The sequence below is a fragment of the Ischnura elegans genome, chromosome 1 (assembly GCF_921293095.1).
Source record: "Ischnura elegans chromosome 1, ioIscEleg1.1, whole genome shotgun sequence".
Lineage (NCBI taxonomy): Eukaryota > Metazoa > Arthropoda > Insecta > Odonata > Coenagrionidae > Ischnura > Ischnura elegans.
The window spans coordinates 106,632,071-106,651,192 of record NC_060246.1 but is presented as its reverse complement, the minus strand read 5'-3'; the positions used below and the strand labels follow the sequence as shown (position 1 = coordinate 106,651,192).

General features: G+C 38.0%; 1 protein-coding gene across 2 annotated transcripts in view; it reads left to right on the top strand.

The window, feature by feature from the left end:
• The window catches only part of LOC124167674 (titin), a 57,936-nt gene extending 49,872 nt beyond the window's left edge, over window positions 1–8,064 (top strand). For both annotated transcript variants that reach the window (XM_046545659.1, XM_046545661.1), the window contains 3 exons: window positions 1,179–1,351; window positions 3,644–4,047; window positions 5,288–8,064. In XM_046545659.1, coding sequence (XP_046401615.1) covers window positions 1,179–1,351; window positions 3,644–4,047; window positions 5,288–6,876 — 2,166 coding nt within the window. In that variant the 3' untranslated portion in view covers window positions 6,877–8,064. The remainder of the gene's footprint in view (window positions 1–1,178; window positions 1,352–3,643; window positions 4,048–5,287) is intronic.
• The last annotated feature ends 11,058 nt before the right edge of the window (window positions 8,065–19,122 follow it).

Here is a 19,122-nt window from a genome sequence, read left to right as displayed (position 1 = left end):
AAAATCTTATAAGAAATTTTCTTATAAGAAATATGCCCAATTTCTGATAAGAAATTTTCTTATAAGAAATTTCCAATAGGCATAGTTAGAAGAAATTTTCTTATAAGAAAAATTCTTATAAGAAATTTTCTTATAAGAAATGTGCCCAATTTCTGAGAAGAAATTTTCTTATAGAAAAATTCTTATAAGAAAAATTCTTATAAGAAATATGTCCAATTTCTGATAAGAAATTTTCTTATAAGAAATTTCTAATAGGGTTCAGCTTCACAAGCCTTGTTTACCAACAGACGGAACTTTTGGCCAAGCAAAAATTAATTTTTAATTTACTCATACTTATGAGTAGAGATGGATCAGTTTCATTCTTCAGTTTTTGGTTCCAACGGTTGGTTCTTTGGGTGGAAACTGTTTGAACCCTGTTCATTCATTGAAAGTAGAGGCTTTGCAAAAAATCATTAAATGGCATACAGTTGAAGATCTTTAATGCACAAATTTAAGTTAAGGAAGTACATATTTATAATAAAGATTATCTAATATTTTGGGAACTTGATTTATTATGTCACTTTGATGAAGGGATGAGCCTTTAAAAAGCCACTATCGCTTCTATCACTATTTGTCTTCCAAAGTCACCCCCAAAAAAGTAGTCTTATTTCAAGCAAATAATGTTGCTGGTGATTGCTCACAATGGCAACAATAGCATGTGTTATTTAATTCTTTAAGCCTCCATGCAGGATGAATGGAGTTGGGGTAAGTTATATTGTTTATGTTACATCCTGATCGAAACTTACTTACAATGCATTCTGAGTGATCTAGCATAAAATGAAATAAGAGTGGAACTTGTATAGCTATCAGATATGTACCAAGAGAAAAGGATTTTCTTCAACTAAGTGGAGGTTGTGGCAAAGATTGATCCTTGCTGTTCGAGGAATTCTTCTCAGATTGTCATATTTCCATGTGCTCTTCTAATTTATATTTATAAGACAATTTAATGGTGGTTATTTTTCTATTATGGTATTATCTTCAAGTCTTTTTTTTTGAGTGTGTTGATTGGGTATGATAATTCTGAAATAGAGTCAAACTGTCTTTCACCCTTATTAGCTCCTACATTTAGGCCATATGAAATTTTTTCTGTGAAATACTTGCCATTTGCTGGTGCTAATTTAATTATAATCTTATCACAGATTGGTTGGAATGTTTGGCTGAAAGGTTCTACAAGTCGTCAAATTTCTCTCTCCATGGACAATCTAATTGCTGGATCAGAATATAAATTCCGTGTGAAAGCTGAAAATCCTTACGGTGTGAGTGACCCAAGCCCTGTGTCAGATACTATTTTTTTGCCAGATCCAAAGAGAGGGTATGTATTGAGTCTTATCAGTTATATTGTTTGAGTCTCATCTTGAAGCTGGTTTTGCTTCTTCAACCATGAAATCTGTAAATTTCGACTGCTGATATGCCTGTTATGGATTTACTGACAGGGGCGTCGACTTATAAAAAATATTGGGGGGGCCCATATTGGGGGTCTTGCCCCGAGAAGAGGTTATATTCAAAGTGTGTCGCAGCACCGTAAAACTATCATAATTCACACCACTTATTTTCAGTTAACCTATGCTTACTACCTTATAATTATTTGTTTTAACACATTGTTGAATGTATTTTAAAGATAATTATCGTCAAATATGGGAAATAAAAAATACCAATATATTTTTGTGATTTCACCAAGCATAATATAACTTAATTATTATCTGGAATTATTGAGGGGGCTCCACCCCCCCTAACGAAACTTTGAGGGGGCTCGGGCCCCCTCAGGCCCCATGGAGTCGGCGCCACTGTGTACTGATGCTATAAGGTTCCTACTCTGGAGACTCTTATTTCATCATTATTTACAATTTTATTTAGTGAAATTTTTTTAAGAATGCCTTGATATCAGATAAAAAATAGAATTTATAATTCACTGTTCAGGTCTACTTAAATTTAACTTAATTAGCAAATTAAATATCATTTGAATCATACCTTGCATTTTCTATTATGTTTCATATCACATCATCCCACCATATTATTCTTTATCAACATGGATATTTGCTCAATTTTGGGAAATATTAAGTAGAAAATTTTAATATCAATTAGTGTAAGACTAATTTATATCTTGAGTTCTCAATTATTGAGCCAATCATCTGTTTGTTACAAATGACATACCCACTCGTAATGCAAGGTGAAACCATACCATTTATCTGCCTTGGATGCGTTTACAAAGATTCATTCGTTTCTGATATCTACTGCCCAGTGAGAAATGGGTGGTGGAATCCACGTTGACTCGTGGATATATGGTGGTGGTTGATATTGAGTGGTTGGACCCACGTGGAATCCACGTTGATTTCAAGTGGATTTGTGGTGATTAGCATAAAATGTTAAACAGAATTTCTAATTTGTGGAACTTAACTCTCTGGTGACATTGCGTCATTTATCATCCTGAAACCAAGCTAGTTATGTGAAAATGTATCGCACATTCTATTTTTACATAATTCGTGGAAAGGCAGCCATGAGAGCACATGAAAAATCGTAGACACATATATAGAAGGTTTAGCTATAGAGTGGTTGAGGTTTTAATGGTTTTAGGACAGCACCTACTGCTGTTTTAATTTTTCCACCAATTTTCCACGTGGGTTCCACGTTGATTCCACGACCAAAAACACGTGGTATCCACGTTACATCTCCACGTGGGTTCCATGTGGATTCCACCACCCATTTCTCACTGGGTGTAGCTCCAAAAGAGAATACGAGAGAGATAAGAAATAAATCTCGCCAAATAAATTTTTCCCTAAGTTAATTATGGGGTGTTTGAGCTGCAAACAAACTAATAGAATTTTTATTCAAGGTGATGTAATTTGAAAATAGTTTATCCAAGGAAAGTTGTATCAAGTGTTTTACTGTGGAGGTCAAATCAGGATATAGTGATGACATAGTAGAAAGAAAAGTGTGAGAAAGTAGATGGTATTCAAGTAATAATGATAAAATTCCAATCAGAAAATTCAATCTACTTACAGGAATAACTTATGAGCACTAATTAGTAGTTTTCAAACTTCCTCAAGGTTCTTTTGGTAGAAATGAGTTCAGTAAAAGAAAGTTTAAAGTTTAATTATTAATTGTATGTTATTTTAGCTTAAAATGCATTCATAATTAATATGTGTGAAATATATTTCATAAATTACTCTGGTACAAAAGTCATTGTGGATTACAAAGTGATTAAATCATGCACATACATCCTTTGCTTAGCAATGAAGATTCGCTACAAGGTTGTTTGAGTGTAAAGGAACTCCTCCAGTGTATGCATTGTTATAAATTGAAGATGAAATCAGAGGTCATTGAAATTTGACTTGCAAGGAGTAATTATTTTCATAATTTCCCATTTCATTGATCAAATTGAGAAATGGCTGACCAATGAATTTCACTCAAATTTAGTTCAATATTCATCAAATGGAGTAAGCTTCAGGATGATAACATGCCTCCATCATCTAGTTAGTCAAACCTTGTTCATTGGGTGCTAAAAGTCCATTTTAGTTTTTCAAGTGTTTTATATGTATTTTGAATTGGAAATACTCCACATATGTAGACCCTAGTCAGTCCGATTGAGGTGCTATTTTCATTTCAGGCTAATGCATCCTCCAGAGAGGGGGCTTGCCCCTGCTGACTCTGAGTGGCTGTTAGAGCAGGAAAGGCTTCAAGAAAGGGAAGAGAGGATGGAAGAAGAGGAGCAAAGAGAGAAGAGGAAACGAGAAGATGATGGGTGGAGGGACCCGCAAAGGAGACGAAGGCTTGACTTCAGCCCATCTCCTGGCCTTTCCCCGATTCCATCACCAACTTGGGGTGGAAATACCAGTCCTAGATCTGACTTCTCTACTGATAAAGAAGGCCCTTTTCTCACCGGTGATGATACTGATGCTGGAAGGAAAGCAAGCAATGCCAAAGATTCATCAAACGTGGGTGCTGATGGTACGGAATTCATGCTGGTGCTGGTGCCACCCAAGGAAACTGATAAACAGCAAGAGGAAAATGGTTAGTTAAATAAATTAGATTGGTACTGTGCTTCTTCCTTTATTTCAGGAATGGTTAAGCAAATTGCTTCATTTGGAGGTGACTTCAAGTAATTACCCAACTTTTGCTCAACATTATCTGATTCAGTTGCTGAGAATCTCAACTTAAAAGATTTTTCTCATGGAAAAAATTTAGAAATGATTTATTTACACATACATGTGTTACCTTCTTCAGTAGTTAGAGCTGTAAAAGAATTGGTATTGGCTAGAATATTTGATTACTAAAATAAACAGAAAAATGACTTTTTGCTTGTGGCTTTACTTATGGCTATTGTGTAGGTACCCAATATTGATCTATGGGTGATTTTTTGGAGTCACGTCACCATATGTTACCATAGGAGCAAGCATCAACATTCTACTCAAACCTTTAAATGGGTTCATTTATTTGGTAACTGACACGTGCATGGTTATTAAGTTCCCTACATGTAAAAAACTTATCTGAAACATTATTCTCTTACATGGACGCTAGGCATATCTCTTTGTTATTTAAGGTCCACAATACTCATGCAAGTTTTTGGCGGTTCATAGCGCTAGGTATTCTATCCTTCCAGTCCATCAAAAATCTCAATGTAAGATGGGGTTTCCAGAAAGCCACCAACAGTGCTGACCCTATAGCATTACTAAAGTTACCATGTAATGTAAATGTATTTGTTTCAAACCTGTACTGGAATTCACATGATATAAATTTCACTTGGACTGAGATTCGAACCATAGGCCTTCTCTACTCCACTGTCCGTTGATTTGGTTGATTGATAAGATATGCAAGTTATGTTTTTTCTTTTTTTAAATCCATTATCATTTTAGTCTTCTTGAATGCACTTCACTGTTTGAAAACTTATCTCCTCCTACCAAAACAGTCATGTAGTAGTATGAGATGCTTCATGATCTCTTCTATATAATTTGAAGTTGGAAAATATTAGAGCTGTGGAGACACCAAATTTTCAACTTCATTGAAGACGGCAATGCAATATTTTATGTTTTTAGCAAATATTACTCAGAATGCATAATCATAATGATAGACTTTTATTTGTATGATTGAAACCTTCAGACCACTTTTTTGTGCATTCGTTACAAATACTATACTCAAACTTAATGCTCCTACTAAATGTTCCTGTTATGCATAGTTTTTGGTTAAGTTGGTGGTTTTGTAAATAGATGGAAACTATATTAAAACAAATAACTTTTCCATTGTTTCCCTCCAGACTATTTAGATTACCGAAGGCAGTCTAGTGTGAGTGAGGGTCCTCGTGAATTATTGTCGATGGAGGATGGTGAGGGAGAAGAAGAAGAAGACGTTCCTATGGCACCACCCATGTCTCTGTCTGCACCAGTCATCAGTGGTATGGAGGGAGATGGTTCCGATTATGCTGCTACCATGACCTTGCCCCCATTGAGGAATGCTGTTAGCTCGAGTGAACTCCTTCATGAGAGAGCGATGGCAAGGATATATCAGGATGCTGCTGACGAAGAAGCAGCAGCTGCCTCGGCAAGGAGAGGTAGTGCTGGTGCATCTTTAATCCGCCGTGGAAGTTCCTCCTCTCGGAGAGGATCAACCAAGGACAAGGAGAACTGGAGAGAATTGGGGGAAAGAATCAAAGCTGAGGAAAAAGGGGAGATCATAAAGGAGGAAGAACCAGTGGAGGATGAGACAGAAGAAAAAGAAGAGGTTGACGAAAAAGTGGAGGTGGAAAAAGAAGAGAAAGATGAAAATGAATTTATCAGGAAAACAGAGGAAAGTCAAGATCAAGTAGAGGAAGGGGAAGAATATGAGGAGGAGGAAGAAGAAGAGGAAGAGGAAGAAATGGACGAATATGATGAAGAGGAAGAGTTTAGGCGAATTGAAGAAAGGGACAGGAAGCGGGCTGAAGCGATCCGGAGGCAGGAATTGGAGCTTGCTGATAGTGAAGAGAGGGGGGGTGGCTTGTCATTTGGTGCCGGTGGTCGTTCTGGCAGGATGGTTGCAGCTCGTGAATTACCTCAGCCATCCAGCAGTTTTCCCTCTTCCACCCCCTCCAGAGGACATGCTCCATCAGCTATGACCACATACAGGAAACCGTCCCCACCCAGAAAGACTGTTCATGTCCCCGAGGATTCTGGTGACGTCACTTACAGAAAAGTTCCAACCACACGACCTCCCGTTCCAGCTCTTCATATAAGCACCATTGATGATGATACTGATGATGGGAAGGCATTGGATCCTACTTCAGTGGTCATTGGGCATTATGGTGACATTATTAGAGAGGTGAGCAGTAGGGTAAGAAGGGCATCTCCCACATTATACTTGAGCAGAGAAGAACTCAAAGCTCAGGTAGAAGAGGACTTTGATCCCTTTGAACATGGGTTTCTGGTTGGGGAGACAGAAGTGGAACGTGCATTGGAAGTTGGAGACCAGAAGCCGGTGGAGCCAGTGGAAGAGGAGGTCATAGTTGAGGAAAAAGTAGAGGAAGAATTAGAGAGTGAAGTTGCTTCTTCTAATGTACCAGAGGACCATCCTGTAAAATGCCCAGAGGCTGAGGAAGTTCCCGAGGAGGTGGACTCGCCCGACGTCGTTCCAGTCTCTCCGCCTACACCTCCTCCTCCTCCCAGGGTTCTTACTCCCTGGGAAAAATCAGTTGAGGAAAGGGTTCATCTCATAATTGACTCACTAACCACCACATGCCTTCTTGGAGTTGCATCTTGGCTTCTCATGAATGGCTGGGATTTGACTGCTGCTGCCTTGGTTGGTTTAATTGCTGCAAAGGAGTTGTACAAGGCTTTAATAAGGAGGTTCCCATTTCTGAGGCGGACCTAGTTTGAAGCTGGACTTGAGCTGTGGGTAATGATCTTTTATTTTGTTATGGTGGTGGGTTTTCAACCATTTATGTTGGTGTCATCATGATTGCTGCCTCAGAGTTTTGATGGAAGGCTTCTGAGTGCCTTTTTTTCTAAGGCACTTAATTTCACTGTCCACATTCCCAATACTGTTTTTATGGATGCCATTGAAAATGGTCTCGTGACTTATTTACCATCATTTTGATCTTGTTATGCATATCATATCTTGGTTAATGGCCTTCAGCTGTAAATGCTGAATTTTCACTGATGGTTTTCTTTTTGTTGAAACCATCACTGTCAATATATTAACTGGGAAAACATTACTAGCAATAAAAAAGACATCAATGGCTGTCTTTGTTGTTGTGATTATCTGTGCTTGGTGAAAGCAATATGTTATTTGTTTTCATTGTTATTATTGGATGGAAATAGTTTACTAATATGTTAATATTTTTGAGAAAATAATTTATGGTTTATTGATGTCCAGTTTTTTGAGCAACATTAAATATTGATAAAACATTTCACCCAGAGATTCACAGTGATACATAAAATGAACAAGACAAGATCCTGAGATTTCAAAATTTATCATAATTTCTTCAAATTTGTTGCCTAAAATATTCATATCAGTACCTTTGTTATATTTATTTCCTGAAATCTCTGTGAAATCACTAATTACTCTTGTCAAAATTAGTTGGTAATTAATAATAATGCCTGAAACACACAATACAACGTCTTTAATTGGTCTAGCCAACTTTCACTCTACGTCTTCAAATCATATTGTGTATACATCTTTATTACCCTGTTATTAAGCATTTTTTGTATTTTTTGAATAATCATGACTGACTAAGCCAAGTAAAGTTATTGCTTTAAATATATTCATGATTTCTAATGTTGCAATCTTTAAAATTATGAAAAAAGATTGTTTGATTTTAATTTAATATTATCTATCCAATTACGATTTTACTCTGACTTTGAAATCATTGTTATTATTCATATTTCTTGTCATCTATTTATTAAACATTTTCAGGAAAATCTTATTAACATCTATCATATATTGTGCTTCTCCTTCTCATTCTGTTGTGCAATTGCCAAAATGTTGTTATTTTTATCTTCGGAATGAATGTATGCTAGATATGTTATTATTAAATGCCAAATTTATGTGTTCATCATATAAGGTATCTAATTCTCAGTTTTTTACTGATAATATCATTTTTTTTCTAACTTTTCTACACTAGTTTTATCAGAATTAATCACTGAGCAGATTAATTCTAAACTACAAACTTAATCTGTTTAACAAAAATGTTCATGTCATTATTGATCATGAAGTTATCACTGTCATAGTAATATACATATTAACAAAACATTTCTATAACACCCATTTTTTCCTGAATAATCTTAGATTTTTCAAGAGATGTTTATTACTACTAACGGCAATATTTCTTCATAGCAAAATGTGAGAATTTGAATAAAAATTCTTACCCAGTCTTCTTTAACCTCTCACACTGCAATATGCCCATGTGGAAAATAAGAAAAAACTCATTTTCAGAATAAACTGCGTACATTACGAAACTGTTAATGATATAAAAATATAATTTTTCACATTTTTTTATACAGAGAAAGTGTAGACATCGATTGATACAGATACATTTTATTCCATTCTTGATTGTTAAATTATAAATATTCAATCGATATTTTGTGCTGTGTGGGCAATTTATTCCAAATTTGCCTACTTAACTGGATTGATTTTGTCAAACGGGAGTGATTGAGGTTGTCAGAATGAAATGCGAATATTGATGGTAATACTTATTTTCCTCCCTGAGCATTTTATTTTAAGTCACTCAACTGTTTACATTAATTTTGACCTCTTATCAACTTCAATATTCCTGCAGTGAGTATAAATTTGCATTTGACTGTATTACAAGCAGTCAACACTGTTTCTCACGTTTATTATAAATGTTAAGTGTTATTTTAAGTCCATAGCTTGCGACATTGAACATGCCATGTTTTGCCATTTTTTGCCATGGTATGCTAAATATTTTTTATAGCCACTGTAATAAAATTTCAGACCTTTATGAGAAAATAGTTATATATGGTCCATAAAATAGGCTATATGGTCCATAATGATATAAGTGTGAGTAAATTCATCTCTACAGGAAGTTGTTAGGTTCGTTGTCTCGGGCGTGACATCATGGAATCAACTCAACATAATAAAAAGTGATTCAACATATATTTATTTAAAATTAAAACTTTATAATTTCACATTTATCAATGGATGACCTAGGTTTTGATATGGCATGCCATCATCTGGTGGTCATCTTGAATTCCCTGATCATCACCAGATGATTACATGCCACATCAAAACCTAGATCGTCCATTAATTATAAATTTACATGGAATTGCAAAGTTTTACCTTTCGTTAAGACATTAGGTCTTCCAATAATTCTCCCTTTGAGAGTCATGTCAGCAGTTGAGTGTTTTAAACCAATCAACCTTTCTGGCCAGAAGAAAGGCAGTAGCTAGAAAATATTTTTGGGGAATAGGGATTTTACAAGGAAGGGGGGGAATATCATGTGGGTTTGCAGGAGGGGTTAACGGATATCGGTGGGGTTTATTTTTGTAGAGGTACATCCTTTCGTCTAATACCTAAATTTTATGGAGGTGCGGAGTGTGAGCTCTTTATCTAGGGTTAGCTCGGGCTTTAGCAAGAATGCTAATAAATCTCTTGGCTGAAACGTGCTGTGCATATGTGAATGGCTTACAAAATCTTCATTTCGGTCATTGAAGTAATTTCAGCAGGGAAGGTAACTGATGCAATCCATGTTTTTGTAAGGGCTTGATAAGAACTGTATTACAATGGCCACTGAGAGTGGAGTTGGCACCCGGGGCTAATTAATGATGGAGAGGTTGAGATGAATAGGGAATAATTAGGTTAATAAATATTTATAAAACGACTTCACTTGAAAATGCCTTAGGTATCAGAAAACAAGTATGGCGAGGGTATGATTCTGAATGGAAGCCATGTGTTTATGTCCATACTCTTGCTGGGAATTTTGTTGTTGGATCTCTGGTAGTACATGTGTGAGAGCCAGTCATCATCATCACTGGTCAACAATCCTAGGATTGGTTTGACGCAGCTCTCCGCTCAGTTCTCCTATCAGCTAATCTTTTCACACCTACGTATTTCTTCTCTTTCACATCATTCTTCACTTGTTCCATATATTTTGTTCGAGGTCTTCCTTTTCCGTTCTTGCCTTCCACTTGTCCTTCGACGATTGTCTTCATCAGGCCATCATGTCTCAAGATGTGGCCTATAAGGTTGTTCCGTCTTCTTGTTAAGGTTTTCATGAGGCTTCTCTTTTCTCCAACTCCTCTTAGGACTTCCTCGTATAATACGAAAAATGCCACGGAGGTGAGTGAAATCAAGATGATTGCTGTCTGCTAAAGGTAAGCGATCAGTCATAGAATCAATTTTACAAATCTATTACAATTGACCTGTGCCAGTATGGAAGTATTATCTGACCACTGGAAATTCAGAATGTGAGGATTTTGATTCACTTTTAGCAATTCGAATTTCCACGATTGGATGTTCCAATGTGGAACCTTTTTTGGATTTGTACCCAGAAAGAACAAAAACCAGTAAAAATAACGTTTTCGGCAAAAATGGCTTTACTTTGTGCAAAAACAGTTTCAGGATTCAGAAACCGAGATTAAAAACGTTTTCCAGGTTTTTTTTTCTTCCAAGAAAATAACAGTTTTCTGAAAAATCGTTTTTCGGTGTTTTAATAACGTTTTAGAATACGTGGTTAGAGATGAATTTTAGAGAATGGATCCATTTTCCTTCTAACCATTTCATTAATCCCTATTCATCCTTCTTTCATTTTCCGAAAGGAATTTGCGATACGTATGTAAGAATCGGGAAGAGGTACGTCGAAACAATTATAAAGCGCATTGTTGACCCTGTAAAATTGTTTTCACGAAATTTTTCATTTTCGGTTTCTACCGCGTCGGTTTGTTGTGGGGAAGACAACATTTTCGCTGGCACCACTGTCAGTCGAAGATATACTACGGTCTTATTTATTCTTCGGCCTGAAGAAGCTGGCATTAGTGCCAGCGAAACTGTTGTCTTTGCCTCAGCAAACCGACACGGTAGTAACCGAAAATGAAGAATTACATCGCATACTGCCAGGGGCGGTGTGGCCAGGTCGGCTGTTCGGCGATCACCGAGGGCTCCGAGTTCAAGGAGCCCCCACAACGCTCGGGTTTATCGTGAAGCGTATGTGAAAGGTGTCATTAAATACTCAGATTACCGAAGTTTTTTCAATTATAAATTTCTGCGTTTTCATTAGCTGCCTCATTTACAACATACTCGGTGTAAAAATATTATATAAAAATATAAATAAATATGTCAGAAGATAGAAGAGAACCTGGTGCTTTTTTGAAAGGCCTATTATTAGAAAAGGTCATTTTAGAGATTTTATAGATTTGAGTGCAGTTTCAAGGAACACATTCTCTAAATGTAGGACAGAATACATTTTTAAATTTTATATGCTGTGAGATGCTCACTTTTCATAGTATCATACTTACGAAATTGCAAATTTCCATTAACATTTATCTAGTTTTTAAGAGCCAGAATAGCGTCAAAATCAATTTCCAGGCATGCAGTTTCGCAACATTATCCGGGGGAGAGGCCCCGCATCCCACGCTAAGGAGGGCCCCATCAAAGCCCTAAGCGAGGGATCCCCTAATACCTCAGACCGTCCCTGCTCACACCGGAAAAAAACTGTTCCCACATTTTCATGAGCTCTAAAGACGCATTATTTTTGTTAAACGTACCTCTTCCCGTCCCTTACATTTGTTTTGTTTCATCTGTAATAAAGGCATAGAAAACGATACTAGAATAGAAAAAAACTTTTTTATGGCATTAAAGGCGTTTTTAGGAATGGCGTTTTTAGGACTAGCGTTTTTAGGACTGAAAATAAACGCTTTTTTAGACGGCATGGAAACATTATAGATGCCTAGTGAAGACGTGTTTAGGGCGGAGAAAAAATGTTTTCGGGCGGACTTAATCACTGTTTCAGAAAGTATTTTGCCGTTTTTGAAACGCTTCAAAAAACGGTATAAAACGCTTGCGAGAGCTCTATGGAGCGAGCCATCTATAACCACGTATTCTAAAACGTGATATAAACAACAAGGAACGTTTTTCGGAAAACCGTTTTTTCTTGGAGGAAGAAAAATGTTTTTTATTTTGGTTTATGAAACCTGAAACTGTTTTTGCAAAAAATAAAAAAAAAATTCCGAAAAAAACGAAAAAACGTTTTTTGTCGCTTATGTTTGCCGAAAAAAAAACGTTTTTTTTTTCTAATTTTTGCTAACCGGGTACTTTTTTAAAAATTTTAATTTATTTAATTGATTTGTTTCAAAAACTTTATGATTTTTTCTGTCATGTTAATTTTTTAACGACACTAAGCCAGCGCAGAAATAAAATATCGTAAACATTATGTACTTAGCTTTTCATTTTAAGTAGAGTTCTTTCTGGCACTGGTCTTCACACTCAGGTGACAGTATTTTACAACGGATAGAAAATTTCTGGTGTAGAGCATTGTTTGGTTTTGAGAATGGAACGGAATTTTTTAATCTGCGGCCACAGACTTGTGAATAAATTGGAGTCAAGTTGGGGAGATCTTAAGACCTGGTGTTTTCGCTTCTTTGCCGTTTGTCAACCGCGCGTGGGTAACAATGGATCAATTTTCAGATCTTGTGACTGCAATTTGCCTTTTTATTTTATTTACCGTAGCTCGTTTTAAGGGGTACAAATTAAGCGTAAAAATCTCGGTGAGATTCAACTATCAATCGGAGAAATACAAAATGCACGCCTACTTAATAATAGGGTGGTTTCCTATTATTTTTTTATTGCCTAAATCGAAAGATTATTACTCCTGGAGTACGTATTTCACGCTTTTAGAATTTTTAATTACGATATCTATTTTTCGCGATTAAATGAAAAGTGAAAAATTTCAAGCCCGCGAAAACGCGACGCTTAAGTATGAATGTCGGGAAGTCTCTCCGCGTGACGTATTTCTGGTTCCCGGTGCCGCCCTGCGAGGTGGCCTTGAGGCGAGGTTTAGCGCTGATACGACGCAGGCTGCTAGCGGGTAGCCTAGTACCCTGCTGGCTGGTAGCGCTTGGCTGAAATAAGGATTATTAATAACTTATCAAACGAGGAAAACTTTCCGACCTTAGCCAGTTTTAATAAGTGATAGTTAAGACATGTTTCCCTGAGCTCTGCGCCTCATGCAAGCATTGGTAACCTCAGACGATGTATAACTCCTATCTTCTCCTATAGAAACTAGGTCCCTGTGACGTCACGTGGAGTGGCATCGCATGGGCGCCAATCTGGCCCTTTTCAAATGAGGATAAAAATGGACCATTGCCATTCGTCTAACCCGGTATTTCTAAAACAAAATAATTTGTATATTATAAATACACTAATGGTGGGTAACGAATCGCAATCAATGCCTTTCGTTTTCTTTGATGAAGGAAACCACCCTATTCTTCCTGACTTTTTCGCGAATGCTAGGTAATCGAATGAGCGATGAACGTGGTTTTTCATTCGGGAATTTGACAAGAACGCTATTTGGAATGAAGTATGTGTTCTTAGTTCATTCGTTTTCATTGCAGGCGGTATTTCGTGAATTATTCTCAAATGAGCTCTCGAGTGAATGATATTGTCATACTACCACGGTGTGCGAGTTGTGGAAACAAATATTGAATATATTTCCTATGAGCCCTTAATTTATACTGAACTGGTAGCGTTTTATGTTTTCCCGGCATAGTAAAAATCTAGTTTCACTGCAATATTAGTTAAGGATTGTTAAAAAAGGGGTAGTTTTTTAACTCTAGAAACTAGTATTTCGTTGGAAAATACTTATTGAGTTACTAAATATGGTATAATTGACTTTAAATAGTTTCATTGAAAAGACATCTCATTATGGGTAATTTATTAGCAGCAATGTTAGTGCTAAGAAAAGAAATACCACCCTTGTTAGCTGGTTAAATTGGCTAAACTGTGAAATCAGTATGCGAAAGTTAATTGAAATTAAATTTGGATATTAATGTTTTATTATTACTCCTTTAATTTACATTAATGAGAAATTCGTATTGATTGAATTGGGTGATTAACACAAGGGAGCTCAGGAAGCCTTGAGGGTGCGTAGGTTCAATACCAAGAGTCAAAAGATGCCAAGGCGTTCGTGCTTACTGATGTAAATAGAAGGCTATTTCCGGAACTATTCTTGCAGTCTAGCTGCTATCCTAGTTAAGGTATTCAAATGGACATTTAACTCTAGCACTAACACACGCTAAACTATTTTGTCTTGAAAATAAGAATTTCTTTGTGCTCAGTAAACATGGATTTCATATAGTTATAATGTTAACGATTCATAAAAATCGAGTAAGAGCTTCGGATTGGGCTATTCTTACAAGATTACGCCGATGCGAAACCCTTAATATTAGTATTATACATAATATATGAGAAAAATTGGGCTTTTGAGGAAGGTCTTATTGAAATAGCAGAAAAAAATTATTTAAATGCAGGTTTTCTTGATTCTAAAAATTCGTTATAATCTGAAGTCATTGATAAGCTCTTCGAAGTCTCCTTTACTTCTAAACATTTTTTTCCTCATATTTTTAATTCGTATTTGGTCACGGAAACTTTATATCTTTCTTTTCTTTATTTTCATCTCCCCAGAAATAGCTCGTTTGAGGCCTTTTACATCGAGATAGATAACATAAAATAACGACTATCACACACAACCATTCCCTGAGTAAGGGCAACCTACTTAGGCGGGACTCGAACCTGCGACCTTCGGTTTGGCAGCCGAGGACTTAACCGCCGCCACCGTGGTCGGCATTATGAGTATAATAATAAAGGCCGGCAAACTGATTCGCAGTGAAGAAAATTCTCTCGCTCTATATTTGACCGATGGCAGTTTTTTGGCAGCTGAATTTATTTTGCCATTGAAAAATATTTCCCGCGCCTCAAATTGAATGGTGACAAACTTCTGATTTTTGAGACGACATATATCGCCATATCTACCTAACATGTACACATTGAGTCCATATATGAATCTAAAGAGAGAAACAACCTCGCCAAGGAGCCCGAATGAAAACACTACGACGGCCAAAACGTGTGCGGGAACGTAAGTTTCCTCGGTTCATTCCATCCGCTTGGCCATTTGCGACTGAAGTTTGACTCCTGTCTCGCTAGCCCGATCGCCCCCACGTCCGTCAACATCGGCTCTCGAGGTATGCGTATGGTTGAGGGATGCAGATTACATCATGCGCCGACCTTCCGAGTTTTTACCGACCCGACCACATCAATTAAGTGGGGCTTGTGGGTGTCTACATATTATTGAAAGCGATAGTACTTTTCCACAACCTGCCAAGAATGGCCCAACTATTTCAAATTTCGTAAGCCTTATCACAATGAGGGGTGAGAGGAACCAATGACAGAAATATGCGTAAATTGCGGAAAAATGTCAATCAAGGGATCGAAAATATTATTTTTTGTCTTTGATTAAATTTTTAGCGATTTATTATTGCTAGTCGAGCGTAACCACCTAGATAAAGTTCAAGATAATATGGTTTTCCTCAAGGTATGGTCGCAATTTCACGCAAAAATGCCAAAACACATTTCTGCTGAAACAATTGAATATTTCGTATTCGCCGCGTCATCGCGGTTCATGAAATTTTGGTGCTTCAAAATATCACACTGTGCCTAATTTCCGTAATTCTTTCCCAGCAAAGGGGGGCGTAGCGGCTTCGTATTGGTCGAACATTTAATTGCCGAGATGCGCATTCTGATGGTCGAAGTTGTAAGAATGAGATCTGAATGTTCAACGAACTGACGAGGCATATTCCATGCATGTATGCGATATAAAGTTTTAGAAAATATAACGAAGGAAATGAGAGACAGACGTATGAATTGCATCGGCAGTAAAATAAGATGTAAGATTTTACGCTTTTCCGTTTGCATTACTTTCATGATTTTATTCTAAACGCTACTAATGGTATAGCCTGACTGTCGATTTAAGTTCCTCCTCTCCATTCTTATTTCTATCGCCTCCTTTGTTCCCTTATCCTAGAAGTACACAGCAGTAACGGATGTAGAAAACACTCAAAGGGGGGGGGGGCGCAAAAGATATCTTGAGTTACCTTTACTTTTATCGTAATTAAAAATAATCAAGTCACAGGCAGAGTAAAAGAAATTCTTAATTAAAGTTATTATAAATATATAAAAGATAATTACATCTTATGATATAAAAAAAATCACAATTGTGGTTCTGCAATGTTTGGCAATACAGGCGGACCCGCAAGGGAAAACGCCCGCCCCATCTGTATCCGCCGCTGGTACACTGTGCGCCATGTATACACTATAATTGTCCCTATTAATCCGATGGTCCAGACTAAGGGTATGTTCAACCACCATTGATTTCTCCGGCTGTCAAAATGTTTTCCGTGTTCCTTCAGTTGAGTATAAAACGTAGGTAAAATAATGAAAATATCCTGTCCAAGTTTCTCCCTGATTTTTCCCGAATTTTAAAATTCCCTGATAATATCAGGCTTCCCAGTTTTCCCTGATGCTCGCCACCCTGGTACGTGATAGGAGTTTTTGTTAATCTGACTTTTATTTATTTCTTCAAAGTTAGGTTGAGGGCAGGGGATCTCTGAACTCCTGAGGAATGGGCTTGTTGGATTTCAATTTTTTTTATCAAAATAATTAAAATGCTCTTCTTCAATAAAAATAGTGAATTTAAGTTCCAGAGGCTGGCACTTTCATTTACTGCAGAAAAGTTTCTCGAGTTTTCCACCGGCTAATGTTCTCCATATCTCCCGACGTTTCGAGCAGCGACTTGCTGTTCATCCTCAGGAGGACTTAGGATTTAGAGGATGAACAGCAAGTCGCCGCTCGAAACGTCGGGACGAGCAGCGACTTGCTGTTCATCCTCAGGAGGACTTAGGATTCAGAGGATGAACAGCAAGTCGCCGCTCGAAACGTCGGGAGACACATTAACCGGTGGAAAACCCGAGAAACTTTTCTGCTCCTGATACGCCGGGAAAACCTAAGATCATACACTTTCACTTACTATTCATTGGGCTTTTCACATATGGAGTATTAAAAAAACAGATGAATGTGACATTTCTTACCGGCTTGTATATGCATTTCAACAGAGTCCTCGTAAAGCCCAGGTTTGAGGCATAGTTATTCGGCCACAGAGTAATCTCTTGTTGATAGGAAATTCTATGCCATCAATTAGTAATATTTCATCGCAGTATAGGTATCACCTATCACCTGTAGAGATAATGAAGGGTTCAACAAAGTCAACCTCAAAACTCATAAAACGTTTTCCCTTATCATATTAATTAATTCGGTTGAATTCATTATCAATTGAATTGATAATTAAACCAAGTGTGAAAAAATAATGTTATATGATAGTACTTGTTGAAGGACAGGAAGTACTTTGATAGCTTTAAGTAAAGGACGGTGGTGAGTATAACGGCAAATATTTTCATCATTTCGGAGGGTACTCAGGTCCTCGGGCCCAACTTCATATGCTCCCCGATTATTATCAGTGATAGATGGTTAGTGGCGGCTGAAGTGGGTGTAAGAGTGGTGGTACAAGGAGTTGATGAGATTTCGTTGGTGCTATGACGATTTGTAGGATTTCCCTCTCGGGGATCTGGGATCAAGTGGCAATGGCCGGAAGTCTTAATCCCAGCTTAGGCGCTATTTTGGGGGAGGGGACACTTGAAGTACAGCACATTGCCAGAGGAATGGGAGTTTGAATTATCTGGTCGAATTTTGTTTTGAGGAGACTAAATAATACGCTGTTTTTCCCTCTTGCCTTTCCCTTGCCTCAATTGCGCCAATTAGTGACGGATCTAAGGGAGCCCTTGGGCATCCAATTTACACTAGATAGAACTGTAATTTTGCTTGGACCCCCTCTCCTGCTGGTAGGTTAACCCCTATTTAGCTCCCCCACCATTGTCCCTATCCTGGATCCACTACTGGCACCAATGAAATAATTTGCTGGTCATCTCATATAACGCTTGATGCAAAAAACATTTCTGTGGGGAAGGGATATCCTTTGTTATTTATTAAATACGAGAACAGTCCAGGGTTGAAGGCCCTCCCGCACTTTCCGGGTGCTACCGTTGGTTAATCCTTACTTTCTCATTTTCATCAGCATTCTGTGACATGGAGAGAGCTAAGCCACCCACTCCCTGTTGTCAATATCCCCACCTATGGTCGTCATACGTGGTGCTCTTTTAAGCTCTTGAGCAGGGGTCTTCAACCTTTTTTTAATGCAATGCCCAAAGATCGATTTTACATTGTCCGGAGGACCACAATGACCCACGTAACTTTACCACCGCCCCAATAAAATAAAAAATTACATAACTTCAAAGTGCAATAATCTTTATCGGTTAAAAATTTCAATCAATCAACGCGATTTTTGAGATTGTTTATTTTTGACGAGTGTGTCGATATATATATTTTTTTTTCTTCTATTGTGTGGCGCGTTACAATATTTACTTTAACCTCTAGGGGCCGAAAGAAAATAGCCGACGGGCCGCGGGTTGAAGGGATGCGAAGACCCGTCTCGAAGATCTTAGAGGATGATGACCTTTACGCTCTGTGTGAAGAACAATCCAAGCTGGGTGCAGTGACCCCTGAACTCGAGCACCAACAGGTGATGCGAAGACCTGATTGAAAGCCACTGCCGCAGCCTCTTGATTCAGGCGACTTCTTGTTATAGAGCTCAGCGGGCGGCGACGGCACGCAAAAATTCCCCCCAACCTTTTTCATCCCCCCCCCCACCTCTCGGCCCTTTTTTTCTCTTTCACTTGCTCTTATACTCTCTTAGCTCTTGCCCGCTATTTACTCCTCTCTCTCCGCGCACCAGCTAAGCAGCACTCCCACTCCCCACCCCTAGATCACCATTCCGGAACCCCTTTCTCTCTCTCTCTTTCTCCTTCGCTCCCTCTCGCTTCAAGCCACCCTCCCACTCCGCGCACTTCTCCTCCCCTCCCCCCACCACGCCTCCTCTTTCTCTCTCTCTCTTCCCCCTCCTCCCTCTCTTTCTCCATCTCCTCCTCCTCTCTTTCTCTTCCCCGTCCACACTTTCACTCGAGGACGGAAGAGCCGCTAAAACGCCGACAGCCCGTGAAC